Source organism: Sprattus sprattus (assembly GCF_963457725.1).
Source record: "Sprattus sprattus genome assembly, chromosome: 10".
Taxonomy (NCBI): Eukaryota; Metazoa; Chordata; class Actinopteri; order Clupeiformes; family Clupeidae; genus Sprattus; species Sprattus sprattus.
Genome location: NC_137908.1, coordinates 10707665 through 10722698, shown reverse-complemented (window position 1 = coordinate 10722698; position 15034 = coordinate 10707665). Strand labels below are relative to the sequence as shown.

The 15034-nt window shown below is 44.5% G+C and overlaps 1 protein-coding gene across 3 annotated transcripts in view; it reads left to right on the top strand.

Annotated features, from left to right (window-relative positions):
• Positions 1–1284: 1284 nt before the first annotated feature.
• lhfpl4a (LHFPL tetraspan subfamily member 4a) overlaps positions 1285–15034 on the top strand; it is a gene marked incomplete at both ends in the record, with an annotated part of 28243 nt that continues 14493 nt past the window's right edge. For all 3 annotated transcript variants that reach the window (XM_080845587.1, XM_080845586.1, XM_080845585.1), the window contains one exon: positions 1285–1690. In XM_080845587.1, the coding sequence (XP_080701713.1) occupies positions 1285–1690 (406 nt within the window). The remainder of the gene's footprint in view (positions 1691–15034) is intronic.

Sequence of the window (15034 nt, the reverse complement as noted above, 5' to 3'; positions counted from 1 at the left end):
TGGAAGTGTGCAAGTGTCTGTAGTAAAGCCTACAGTGTTGCTATTTAATAGTGTCTGTGATGCCTAAAGACAGCCACTGCGTAATCACCTAAATGTTTACAAATTAGTTTAATTGGCTATTTATGCTTGACTGCCAATTTAAGCCTGCACTGCTTAGCTGGCAGTGTAGTAGGCTATTTTATCTTTTTAGAGTTTCAGATAAAACAGTAATTTGCCATTTGTATGCAGTAGTTGTAGTTGGTTTTCATGATGAGATGTTGAGCATTGTGTATTGGTTTCCATAATCAAACCAGTCATACCCAATGGTTATGCTAAGGCATACATCTGAAGGTGCTCTACCATTTTGTCACAAACCAGAAGCATAAAGAACAGATGACAGGCAAGACTCACAAATGCCATTTTTCCTGCTGCCTAGAAAAAGTTGCACTTGGTTCTTGAGATCTAAGAGCTCTAATAGGATGATTGAGGGATGGGCGTTAGGGTGTATAAGCAATTCAAATTTCTGCAATATCCAAACCGTGCGCGCGCCGTCAACGGCAGTCCTGAACATCCCCGTGAGCGTGAGCGCGCGGGGGAGCGACGGGAGGAGAGGAAAGGAAAGGACGGAGAATCGGTTGCTGTGGTCAAAACATTACTTTTGAGAGAAAAAAACGCGTCAACAATTATTTCACTCTTAAGATTGAACAGTTACCGTGTTTTTTTTTTGTCGAACTGACATAATCTGGTACATGATCAAGCGCGTCTCCTGGATGCTCCGGTTCCCGTTAGATCTCCGTAGCGGTTGATCCATCATCAGCGAGTCGACAGCGCGTCTCGTGTCCTCTGAAGCGGCGCTTTAATGGGAGGCGAAAGTGGATACAATATTAAAACAGATACTGTGGACAGCGAGAAAGTGCCGCTCGTCAGTTTTGGCATGACCACTGCATTTTTTGCAATGTGATCTTGGTCGCCTTTACGGTTTCCTTGCTCAATGAGAGGAGGAGGAGGAGTGAATCGGAGGATTCTTAAAATTGTTGGATTGGATCAAGCTTGTTCATAGGTGACTGCATATCCAAGACTGATTGCATGCAAGTCAACATTAGAAGACAGGAACTAATATCTATACTCGTGTCGAGATGAGACGGTGTTCACCTATGTATAATTAGCAGATTTCCTTCATTTGCATCCAAACGCAGGGTCCTCACCATCCACGCATTTTGGGGGTACCGGTAAGGAAGATAGGGGGAGATAGAGTCGACAAGAAAACGAAGAGATCAACAGAGGGGAAGACTCCTTGGAGTGAAAATGCTGCCATCGCAAGAAGCTTCCAAGCTCTACCATGACAACTACATGCGGAACTCTCGGGCCATCGGGGTCCTGTGGGCAATATTCACCATCTGCTTTGCCATCATCAACGTGGTGGTGTTCATCCAGCCCTACTGGATCGGAGACAGCGTGAACACGCCGCACGCCGGTTACTTCGGCTTGTTCCACTACTGCTTAGGTGAAGGAACCTCCAACCGGGAGTTCACATGTCATGGGACCTTCTCCGACTTCAACTCCATCCCCTCTGGCGCCTTTAAAGCAGCCTCCTTCTTCGTGCTGATGTCCATGGTGCTCATCCTGAGCTGCATCGCCTGCATGATGCTCTTCTTTTTCTGCAACACCGCTACAGTCTACAAGACGTGCGCCTGGATGCAACTGCTATGCGGTGAGTAGAAGATGAAAGCGATTTGTCTTAGCCCTGTTGACAGTGTATTACTACAGAGATACGTTTATGTTCCTGAACACCGGCAATTAATCAATAGGCCTAAATCGATGTAGATGTGTGGAGGTAACCCCCTGTTAGCCTAACTTTACCATACAGCTGTCATATACTAAGTGATCATCAACGATATTTCAGACCACAGGCCAAGTCTAGCACCTGGGAAACAATTACTACACATGTATTTGTGTAAGGTGTCTATCTATTTATTGCTTGATGTAGGTACTCATCAATATCATTTGTAAATGTTTTGCATGATCTCTGCAAAGACAACATCTAACATCTCTGGATAAGACACAGGTTAGGATTTGGGTTAAGATTCAGCCCAGTCCCCAATTTAATTTTTTAATGGGGAACCTCCAAAAGTAGACCATTTATTCAAGGACCAAACTGAATTGATTCAGCATGTTCATTCATCTTTATACTCTTTATCCAGGTGCAGCTCTCTGTGTGATTTAAATAAATAAGAAACGCTCATAGGTCTGGAAACACATGGTAGCCTGCAGAACATTGTATTTATAACACAGGTAGACTGAAATGGTAAAATGTTTTGCAGAGAGAGACACAGACACACACACACACACAAACACAGGCTTCACCACAAATTTGCGCTTGTGGGTAAAAATAATGTGGGCAACACACTTATTAGCTCTAAATGTGCAAGTTCTCTGTCAACACATTTGACACTTTACTGATGTGCCTGTAGAGGAAATGTAAGGGGGCTGAATTATTTTAAATTTTTTTCAACAACCACGGGGCGCTAAACTGGGGAGAACATATTCACAGTGCTTGTTACCACGGTTTCCCTCACTCACTGTGGGTGTTCACACAGAAGCACCAAGTGAAGAGGGGGAAAAAAGCATGTTTTGCGACTAGAGGTGTGCTTGCTTGTGTAAGCCGTGGAACCTGCCATGCCTTGAGGGAATGATAATCAGAGCATAGTTGCACCAGTCTTCAGAGCAGGCTGGCGTGTCTGTGACTGAGAGTCGTTCCTCGGGGCATGCAGAGCTGAGCTCAGTGGAGCTGGGCGGAAGAGGAGGCTTGTGGGGGGATGGTGCTGTGGGGTTTCCCTGGCTGCGGAGACATCAGTGGTTGACAATTGATGAACGGGTTTAGCCAATACTAATGGGGGGTGAGGGTGGCGCAGTGCTCTCACCTTAAGAAATTGACTCAAAAGCGGCAGCATCCGAGTACCGTGATTGGGTCAGAATGCCCATGCGGACCCGAGTGCGGCTCGCATTCATTTCCCAATCCCTCTCCCGATCTCTGTCCAGCTCGCTTCCTGTCTCTCTCTACTGTTCTATCTGATTAAAGGCATTAAAGCCTTATAAAAGAAATCAAATCATTCATCGGCCCTCACCTCAACTCCCTCTCCCTCTTCTCTCACACGTAAGGTATAGATGGATAATATGACAGAGACAGACAGACAGGAATGGCAATAGGCGAGAATAAAGAGTTGATGGTTCAGTACTAATGGAATGAGCATTGCAATTCCCAGCTCTATTGTGTACCTCCTCACTAAAAATACACACACACAGAGAGAGAGAGAGAGAGAGAGAGAGAGAGAGAGAGAGAGAGAGAGAGAGACAGACAGACAGAGAGAGAGAGAGAGAGAGAGAGAGAGAGAGAGAGAGAGAGAGTAAAACTTCCATTAGATGCAATATAATGGCAATGAAGATTCCAGACTCATGCATGCCCTCTCTCCAACCCACTGCTTGTCTCTCCTACACACAGACACACACACACACACACACACACACACACACACACACACACACACACACACACACACACACACACACACACACACACACACACACACACACACGAACACACACACACACACACACACACACACACACACACACACACACACACACACACACACACACACACACGAACACAGACACACACACGCACACATTCTTCAGTTGCCCTAATCAAAATATTCTAATGTTAAACTTTCTGTACCATTATACATTTGGAGCTGGAAATAATTAAATAATCCAGCGAGTGAGAAATAAACTGCAGTTACAGAGTTTGTTATTTATGCAGTGCATATAGGAAACACACAATCAAAATGCCATCTCCATTAAGAGTCATAATTTACGCATTTACATAGGGATATGCACTAATTGATCCTGACCCTGAGACCCTGGGCCATGTTTCATGAGTTCGTATTAGTTTTTAGTATACTAGTGATAGTGGTATTTCATTCAGGGGAGCAAAGAGTTTCATATTGTTTCATACCATGATTGCATTGGGAAAAGCCAAGAGAAAGAGAGTCAATGATGTTATCGTCGAGATTTCATTATTCGCCTGTCCCTGGGGAGGTTGGGAGGCATCGCCTGGGCTTATGACATTTTTCAGCTCTTAGTTTTTGGAAAGGTTATGCTCAGCCTTCTCCAAAGCGCTGAGAGTACAGTCTGGCATGGATGCTAATGGAGGTTCAGCAGGTGTTTTCTCTCCATCTATGTGCTGTCACTCAAAGCTCTCTTTTTCACACTCTCTCTCTCTCTTTCCCTTTTATCCATCTCTCTCTGTCTTTTTCTCTCCCTCTCTCCCTTCCATCCATCTCTCTCTGTCTCCGTCTCTCTCCCTCTCCCTTCCATCCATCTCTCTCTCTGTCTCCCTTTCACCCATCCATCTCTCTCTGGTGCTCTCTCTCTCTATCCCTCTTTCTCTCTCTCTCCCTCTCTCTCTCTCTGTCTTTCTCCCTCTCCCTTCCATCCATCTCTATCTCTGTCTCCCTTTCACCCATCCATCTCTCTCTGGTGCTCTCTCTCTCTATCCCTCTTTCTCTCTCTCTCCCTCTCTCTCTCTGTCTCTGTCTCTCTTCCTTCTATCCACCTCTCTCTCTCTCTCTCTCTCTCTCTCTCTCTCTCTCTCTCTCTCTCTTCCATCCCTGTGTTAGCTCTCCCCAGTGCACTGTGTGGATCATCAGGTCTGGAGACAGTGTGAAAGTGTGTACAGGCTGTTTGTGCGTTAGTGCCACACCTGCATTCCCCACAGAAACACAAGTTACGCCGGATGAGTATTCATGCACGGCCGCTTTTAAGCGCTTCCTCAGTGTTTGTTTTTTTATTTTTAGCTTCCTTTTTCATCGCTTGTTACCAACATCATCACCTCCTTGTAAAACTGCAAAAAACAAAAGGTTGTGGTCCTTAAGTGGTCTCAGTGGAGGGTTGCTTTGCTTATTCCCTTTCAATTCGAAGGAAAAATAAAAAGAAATGAGCAAACATGCGCTCGCTCACACATTAGATGCTTGCACTGTGTCATGCAGAGTTAGAGGGCCAGATGAACAAAAGCACATTCACTGAGGTTTCTGGAGTGTGGCAAGGCAGGGAGTCTATGTGTGAGAGGAGAGGAAGTTAGTGTTTTGCGTATGTTTTCTCCCTCGACTGTCACACCTGGTGAGTACCAGTCTAAGACAACTGCACACAGCTAAGCAGTAAGCCTGAGGATCTCAAAAAGATGCTGCAGGACTAGTGCAAAAAAAGGGGGAGACTTGACAGTTTTTTATTTAGATATTGACAGTTGGCTTTAGTAGGTGCCAAAACTGGCGTGAGTGTGAAGCTTTTTCCCAATGACAGTTTTTAGCTAATGAGGAGCTTAAAAACCCTTTCATAGATAGATCTTTGGCAAGTGCTTTGGAGAGGCTTTGCGATTTAAGCAAACGTCCTGGAATGGACCTTTTTCCATTCATGATTTTGTTTTTTTATAAAGATTTGAGGGCATCCGTCTGTCTGGCTGTCAAAAAGGAATTACAGATTAATAACAGATTTCTAAAAGTAAGTTTCAAAGCACTTTTATTGAATTACAGTTCTCTGTATTTTGATGCTGCCAGCTCTCTGTAAGAACCTGTTCTCCTAATTTCCCCTGAATAGCAGGCAGGTGGTTCCAATTGAAGAGATTAACAATGTAACAAAGCTTAACTGTATTTCAGTAATTGTATACATGTCAAATCCATAAAAGTTTTGATTAAAATTCAATCTCAAATGAGATCCCCACATGGATCTTGATGTAGTGTGATGTCTTATAATGAGTGCATGGGAAACAGTGGTGTGTGGGGGAAGAGAGGGGCAGACCGAAAGAGAGAAAGGAAAGAGATGGAGGGAGAAGAGAAACAGACTGAAAGAGAGAAAGGAGAGAGATAAAGCGAGAAGAGAAACAGACTGAAAGAGAGAAAGGAGAGAGATGGAGGGAGAAGAGAAACAGACAGAGACAAAGATGCAAATGTGTCACCAAGTGTCATAAATAAAATAAAAAAAATTGCCCCAAAGGTGAGAGGAGTTTAGTTTTCGAATACTTGAGGGTGAGGCAAAATGATGTTGGTCTGGGGAGAGTGGGGCTATGGAGATAGCTGATTAGTCGCACAGTAGTGGGGCTAATCTTTGATCGTAATAGGTTCAGTGCTGTTGAAGTTCCTTCAGCCTCAACCCTCCCCACCCATAATCCTCTCCTGGCGCTGCAGGGTGTGTTTCTTGAGACCAGCTTTTCTCACCATGCAAAGCTCTGTATCATTAGTAGATGGCAGTGGGGCTGACGCCGCAGTAGAGCAGACCATGGGTTAAGGTAAGTAAGCACAAGGGTAAGCACATGGGCTTGATAGGTCTCAAGGGGCTGAAGACTACACAGTTTCATTTTAGACAGCCTTATTTAAGCAGGGGGGAGAGCATTTATAATAGACACCAAGGTGCACTTGTAGTGTGAAATCTCTTGTAAATGCTAAAACCGTCACAATTAAGAGCAGGGGCGCATATGTGGTATTCCTTTCCGTCTATAGATGAAATGCTTATTGTATGTTTACGTAAGTTGTTATACATATGTTTACATGGGATTGCTGTCTTGGATACAGTGCCTTTTAAGTGGGAGGTCTGTGCGTTTGTGTGTGTGTGTGTGTGTGTGAGTGTGTTTATGTGAGTGATCTTAGTGTTTAAGGGTGTTTCATAGTAAGAGAGAGAGCGAGTGTGAGCAAGAGAGAGAGAAGAAAGGGGGGAGGAAAAATAGTGTAATGGGATTGGATGTGGGCCTAATGCTCTCAGTGGCGATGCGGATGATAGTTTAATCAGCTCTGTGGAACTGGACCGCTACAGCTAGCAGCCCCTCTCAACTACCCCCCCCCCCCCCCCCCCTTTTTTTTGTCATAGTTCTCCCTTTCCCCTACTCATGCCATTTGGATTCCTTTTTTAAGCCCTCACTATTATTTTATCAACTGGACAGCCTGATAAGAGAGAAGGAAACAGGACTGTGGGTCTTGCACACAGTAAATGTTTCACATTACCGGGCTGTTGTCCATTTGAAGTACAATGATGAAGAACACATGGGACTGCCAGTGAAAGTGAATTTCGCATAATTTTGTCATTTTTGGAGGAGGCATTTCCCTCATGTTGCAGCCTTTTCTTTTCTGTCTCTCAATCATTTTCTCTTTTCAATTCTCACTCCATCTCTTCCTCTCTCTATTCAGACCTGTCCAGAATACTGATGTCTACGGTATTGACTTTGGAATATAGATGAGAGGTCTCTCCTTGCTCCTTGCTGAATATTAAGCAATATGTGTTTTCTTTATCCCCCTCTCCCCTGCTTTGTTACACTAACATTACATCACATATTAGCACACATGCACATACTGCAAATTAGCACGGCAGTCTGCAAATTGTGCTAAAGCCTATGTAAAAACAACCGCTTGGCTAACTCAGGTGGTATTGTTAAAAGGAAGGAATTAAAATCACTCAAAACTTTATTTCAGTTTTATGAAACTGACTTTACGGCCACTAGAAATTCCAATGCCATAGAGGCCCTAAAGAGCATAATTCAATTCTCCCCTATATTGTTTTTGAAGCAAGATCACTCTGTTCTGCTTTTGATGAGAGTCCTCATGGCCACATTCCTTCATCCTTACGGAGGGAAGTGGGAAAAAAGGAGGAGGAATTGAGTAGACCTGGAAGAATCTATAACTCTATGCCTCTAATTAGCCTATATTAGAAGGGATGTCTCCAGATCTCCCTCTCGCTTTTTCTATCATTATTCATGCTTTTGCTGTTGGCCACAAACTTCTAAACAACATTTGGCCTAGTTAGCATTGATCTGCTGTGCAACATGGTTGTGTAAATGAAGGGGTTTGTCTCAGGGAACTGAGGGATAGTAATTAAGGAAGACTATGGAACTGAGTGGAATATGGCCCCATTCTGGCCGTACACGTACACGTACACGTACACGTACACGTACACGTACACGTACACGTACACACACACACACACACACACACACACACACACACACACACACACACACACACACACACACACACACACACACACACACACACACACACACACACACACACACACACACACACACACACACACACACACACACACACGTGTGTCCCTGTGACCTTATATAAGGTTTATTGCTTTACAACTATACCCTACAGAGTTAGCCTGTGTAGGTCACAGGATGTGTCTATGCTGGTGTGTACGCTCGCAACTGTGTGTGTGTGTGTGTGTGAATGTGTGTGTGCATTTTCACGCATCGCTGCATGGAGAATACATAAGGTTTTGCTCCCCAGCCAGCACAAAGTCATAACAACCTTTTATAGATTTTTAATTACCGTTCATTTCTGTGGTAGGGAAGAGATTTCATTCCCCTAAAAGAGGTGAATCGCCTGGCACTTAATGGTGTGAGGCAGATAATTGATCGCTGCCGTTTGGCATCCAATTGTCAATCAAACCTAAGCATATAGCTATCGATTAACATGTTGATGTTTGTCAGCCACGCTAATGGGTCTCACAATGATGTCAGACTATAGAATAAAGAGTCGTGGGAGAGTGGTGGTATCATCTTCAGAGCCTGCCAGAGTCTGCTTAGCACCATGTAAGACATGTAAGTTAGTTGCATAGAGGAAAATGTATAGAAAGGGGGATGAAACAAATAGTCAAACCTGGATCAAACTTGTAGGAAAGGGCACCCATGGGCACCCATGAAACAAATAATCAGATCTAATATTAAAGCAAAAGAAGAGTAATTTAGCTCACATCTGTTAACATTGCCTGCAAGTCAATAGGAAACCAAATGTGATATGTGTTTTATATGTCTTTAACTGGCTCATTATTATGGTTTATAGTAGACCTCATTGGGTTGATCACAGTCACATGTTACGTATGTAGTAGATATCATTTTAGCTTTAGCTGACCTACACACATGTTTTATATGCAGTACACACCCACGCACAGAGCAGGGATTGGCTCTTGAATTCACATTCATGATCAAGTTGGTCAGACTGATAGATGGGCCCTGAGAGGCGGGAAAGGACATAAATGAGTAATGTCTGCTTTATTCCTGCTTTAGTGGGTACAGACCTAGACACACTTCACCGGACACACTTCACTGGCCATGCTGCTGGATCAAGCCTTACGTAACAAACAGGCATATAAACATCTTTTAATGCTCTATTTTTTTGTATGTGAGCGCACACACACATACAGCCTCAGGAATATAAAGCTGCAATCAGCATGTTCCTGCCGCGTCGGTGATGCCGAGACAAAGTGCAACCTTTGTCTCCTCCCCTCCATCCTCCCCACACTTCCCCTACCCAGTCGGTCTGGGTACACATGCCTGCGGTAGGCTGTGTAAGCTATGTCCATCCACAATGCATACTTTCACGTGTGCACACAGTTTAATGCTGCAGCATTATTCTGCACTGTGCCACTCTGAATGTGGGGCTGTGTACCGTTGGCATTTGTAACAGCTCCCAATTTCTTTTTCTGCATGTACAGTTCTGCATGTATGTATGTATGTTTGTTTGTTTGTTTGTTTGTATGTATGTATGTATGTATGTATGTATGTATGTATGTATGTATGTATGTATGTATGTATGTATGTATGTATGTATGTATGTATGTATGTATGTATGTATGTATGTATGTATGCATGCATGTATGTAGGCAGGCAGGCAGGCAGGCAGGCAGGCAGGCAGGTATGTATGTATTGTGGTAGCCCAAGCTGCTCTTAGGCTCCCACTTCGGTTCCTATGGGTGACCAGTACTACAGGGCAGGCTCTAGGACCCTGGGGAGGTGCTCTGGGGACTAGTGAGGTCGGGCATCCACTGATTGCAAGCTCAGGTGCAAATGATTAGACTAGTTTGGCACCTGAGCAGCAACTAAGTTGGTAGAGTTAAATAGTTAGTGAGAATCAGAACTGGCTGAGAGAGTGAGAGAGAAAGACAGAGGGGAAGACGCTGGTTGCACTGGGTGCAAGGCGTAGGGCTTCCCCTATTTTCTGTTCATTTTTGATTACCTTTGTTGTAACGTTTGAGTGCCTAAAAGGAGTTTAATAAAAGAATATGCTTGGGAATTCCCTTGTTGCGTCGTGCTGAGAGCTGGGCTGCGACTGTATGGATGGATGGATGGATGGATGGATGGATGGAAGGCAGTTGGAATGGCAGAGTAAGTGTGCCAGGGTTGGGTTCTACTTGAATTATGTATATTTTTTCATAGATAGCCCTTTTTGACTATATCAGATTAAACACAGTGTGTGTGTGTTGGTGTGGAGGAATTACAGTGTATTTACCAATTACTCCCAAGCAGGTCTCTTCCAATTATGTGCCTGACATCACAAACATACATGCACACACACACAGACACACACACACACGTCATCCATGAAATGTGTCACTGCCATACTAATTTAAATGCCAAACACACGCATCATCTGTAATGAATCTCACATACAAGGCCACACATGGATCAAACACATTGACAGAACACTCACAATTCCTCACGCTCATGTTTCATGTCAACCCCCCACCCTCAGAATCTCTCTCTCTCTCTCTCTCTCTCTCTCTCTCTCTCTCTCTCTCTCTCTTACTACTCTCCCTCCCTCTTTCTCACTCATTCACATTCACACTCATCTAAAGCACCTGGCTCCCTGCTTGATCGCTCGCTCTGTAGCTCCTCCATCTGCTAGACTCCTGACCATATGTTTGCCGGCCCAACAGCATCCTGCTCTGGAGAGAAAGGAGAAGGCTGTCTATCTCTTCCCTTGTTAGACGAATGGGTGCAAGGTTTCTGTCAGTACATCCCAAGGCCAAGGATACATTTTCATTTTCACCTGCAAAAAAAATGGACCCCTAAAATTGAGGAGAAAATGCTTATTTTTGGTTTCTTGCAAAATAATTGGCAGAAGTTTGGTAGTTTTTATAATGAGCCAAATGCGCACACGCACAAGCATGCATGTATGCACACACAGGCGCACACACACACATTATGTATAGATGTGGTGCATGTGTTCATAATATGATGATAGAGAGATGGGCTTTGAGGAAGTGGGTGGGGGTTCGGTTGTGAATCATTAATAAACCCATTTATCCCACCCACACATTCCCTCAGCTCAGAGCCAGCAATCAGAGAGAGAAGTATGGCCTCTGGTAGCCCAAACCTCAAGGGCTTCTGGGATTCACAGTTCTTCTGACACAGAAGAGGGGGGAAGAAAGAAACTACAGCTCACGTTGCTTTATTACTATTGAATGTGAACCCACAGTGAGTGAGTGTGAGGTATTGTATTTCCATCAGTGGCCCTGCCTGGGGAAAACAATTGCACTACCAGAATGCATTTCAGCATCTCATTCGGAGGCATGGTGCTCAAATGCGTCTGCACCAGCCCGCTGTCCTGAAAGCACATACCTGATGACAGAGACACATGTCTTGAATGGAGGAGAGGGAGAGGGAGAGGGAGAGAGCGAGAGCGAGAGGGCGAGAGAAGCCAGATTGGAAAGTTGGGCTCCTCCTTCTGTCCTTGCTCTCCTCTTGTCCTTCACCTCAACTTTGTGTTGAGCCATGTTGAGAAAGTACATCTACTGAGTCCCATGTCTATGGATTTGTAGCGTTTGTTACAGCACTGTTAAACATTTAAATGAACAACCAATTATGGGTCGCGTCAAGCTTTTAAAAATAGGGAAGAAACATTGTGAAGTAAGGCAAGTAGAAAATGGCAAACCTGGAGAAACTTCACCAAAATGGCTGCCATAACATCGTCACTTTGACCCTAGTCCCTAAGAGGAAGGGAAGGCTCGCCAGTGCAGCTCGTAAGAAGTGTGCATTGACTGAGTGGGCTTGGCTCGCTGAGGTCTCATTAATGACTCGTTAGTGGCCAAGCCGTTAATTGAATTGCGTTTGTTTGTGCAGCAGACTGAGCCTATTGGATTCTCATTTTGATGTTGTGAACATGATTGGGGGGAGCGTTGGGGAAATGAAGATGTATTTGTTTGGCTGAGCCGCACTGCCTTATCGGGGTGTGCGTATCTTTACGCATGTATATATATATAGTATAGTATATATATATCGTAGTTTATATATATATATATATATTTCATCTTTGCGTTTGTATACATCTATGCACTTGTGGTTGAGGACATGGATACTTAAAGACACATGCATGCCTGTACTTTTAGTAATCAGAGGACACTAAGAGAAGAGAATGGTTTGGACTCCTTAATCATCTCAGCAGTTCAACTAAAGGACATCCACTGTGGAGGAGAGAGAGAGATAGACATAGACGAAAAGACAGAGGGAGACAGACCGAGATAAAAAAAAAAAACCTCTCTCTTTCTTTTTTCATGAAGGGCCATATGCCTTATCCCAGATAAAGGAAGATTCTATTAATATAGCTAAAGCTCTCTATATTGTTTCATTAATGTGCACGAATCAAATAAATGGCAAATAATGTATTCCTCTTGCCGTCCACTACAACTGACACTCCAAGGCCCCGCAGCTAAAAATAGGGGGGAAATGATAATAACTGGAAACTTGCGCGTACAGACACACACACACACACACACACGCGCGCACACACACATGCACATACACGCACACCGCAAACACACACACACAAACACAAACTTGATCTAGCTGAGATGAATTCTACAGTTATCATAAAATCAAATGCAGTGTGGGACCACAGCTGCCCTGAATTCCCGAGGGACTACCTGTCCTTGGAGTGTGTGTGTGTGTGTGTGTGTGTGTGTGTGTGTGTGTGTGTGTGTGTGTGTGTGTGTGTGTGTGGTGTGGGTTTCAGCATGCGCATATGTGAGTCCAGAGTCTGTCAGTATTTTTACCATATCCAATAATGTTGGTATTTATGCGTCTTGGAGAAACAAAAATAGGTGTATTTCAAAACAGAGGTATCTTATCTGATGTTTCAGCTTCAAAAAATTACCTTTGAAATGAAATTATGTAGCTTAACTATGCTTGGTTTTATGTCAAAATCAAGTTCAATTCACTACAATACAGGGGCCTAGTGGCAATCTTCATGTATAGACTGTATATATATCTTTATATATAATATAAGGGTAGCACAATACCGGAAATTCTAATACCGCATATTGCTGTTATCCACGCTAATGATTGTTTGAAGCCACTGGATTCATAACTATTTTCACTCACTCACTCACTCACTCTCTCGATCACTCACACACTCACACACACACTTACTCACACACTTACTCACACACTCCTTTTCACTTACTCAGTCAGTCACTCAGTCAGTCACTCTCTCCCTCACTCACTCACTCACTCTCTCTCTCACTCCCTTACTTACTCACTCAGTCACTCAGTCCCTCACTCTCTCCCTCACTCACTCCCTCTCTCTCTCACTCCCTTATTTACTCACTCAGTCACTTAGTCACTCACTCACTCACTCATTCCCTCTATCTCTCACTCCCTTACTTACTCACTCACTCACTCACACACTCACTTAGTCCCTCCCTCTCTAACTCCCTCTCTAACCCCCTCACTCACTTACTCACTCACTCACTCACTCATTCCCTCTATCTCTCACTCCCTTACTTACTCACTCACTCACTCACACACTCACTCAGTCCCTCCCTCTCTAACCCCCTCTCTAACTCCCTCACTCACTTACTCACTCATTCATTCAATCGCTCACTCACTCACTCACTCACGCCTTGTCACTCACACACTCACTCACTCACTTACTCAGTCAGTCAGTCACTCACTCACTCTCTTCCTCACTCACTCACTCACTCACTCACTCTCTCGATCACTCACAAACTCACACACACACTCACTCACACACTAACTTACACACTACTTTTCACTCACTCACTCATTTACTCAGTCAGACACTCAGTCACTCACTCTCTCCCTCACTCACTCACTCAGTCACTCACTCTCTCCCTCACTCACTCACTCACTCCCTCTCTCTCACTCCCTTACTTACTCACTCACTCACTCACTCACTCACTCACTCACTCACTCACTCTCTCCCTCACTCACTCACTCCCTTACTTACTCACTCACTCACTCACCTACTAATTTACTTACACACTCACACACTCTCCCAGTCCCTCCCTCTCTAACTCCCTCACTCACTTACTCTCTCATTCATTCACTCATTCACTCCGCACTCACTCACTCACTCACTCTCTCCCTCACTCACTCACTCACTCCCTCTCTCTCTCACTCCCTTACTTACTCACTCACTCACTCACCTACTCATTTACTTACACACTCACACACTCTCTCAGTCCCTCCCTCTCTAACTCCCTCACTCACTTACTCTCTCATTCATTCACTCATTCACTCCGCACTCACTCACTCACTCACTCACTCACTCACTCACTCCCTCACTCACTCACTCCCTTACTTACTCACTCACTCACTCACCTACTCATTTACTTACACACTCACACACTCTCTCAGTCCCTGCCTCTCTAACTCCCTCACTCACTTACTCTCTCATTCATTCACTCATTCACTCCGCACTCACTCACTCACTCACTCACTCACTCACTCACTCACTCACTCACTCACTCACTCACTCACTCACACACTCACTCAAAAGACCGGGACAGCCTGCGCAGAAACGCCATCAGAAAGGAGCATGTCTGATCTGGCTATTTAACTTAAAGTAATGAGGAGAGAGGGAGAGAAAGTGACCAAGAGACAGAGCGGAAGCAAAAGAATAGGTTGAGGATGGGGTGCGCTCCTGTGTGTGTATGTGTGTGTGGAGTTTTAAGTGTGTATAGCTTTAAGGAGGAATAAAGGAGAGAAAGCGAGGGAGAAAGAGAGAGAGAGAGAGAGAGTAGAAAAGGGAGAGAGCTGAGAGGGAGAATGGGGGATTGAGACGGATGACTTCAAAGCTGAAGAAAGGGATGAGTTCAGCTCTGATCCTCAACCTGAGGGCAAATAGAAAAGAGCCCTGCGAGAAACAGGGTCATAGAAAGGGAAGGGGCGGGGGGTAGTGGAAGGGAGGGTGGGTAGTGGAGCACA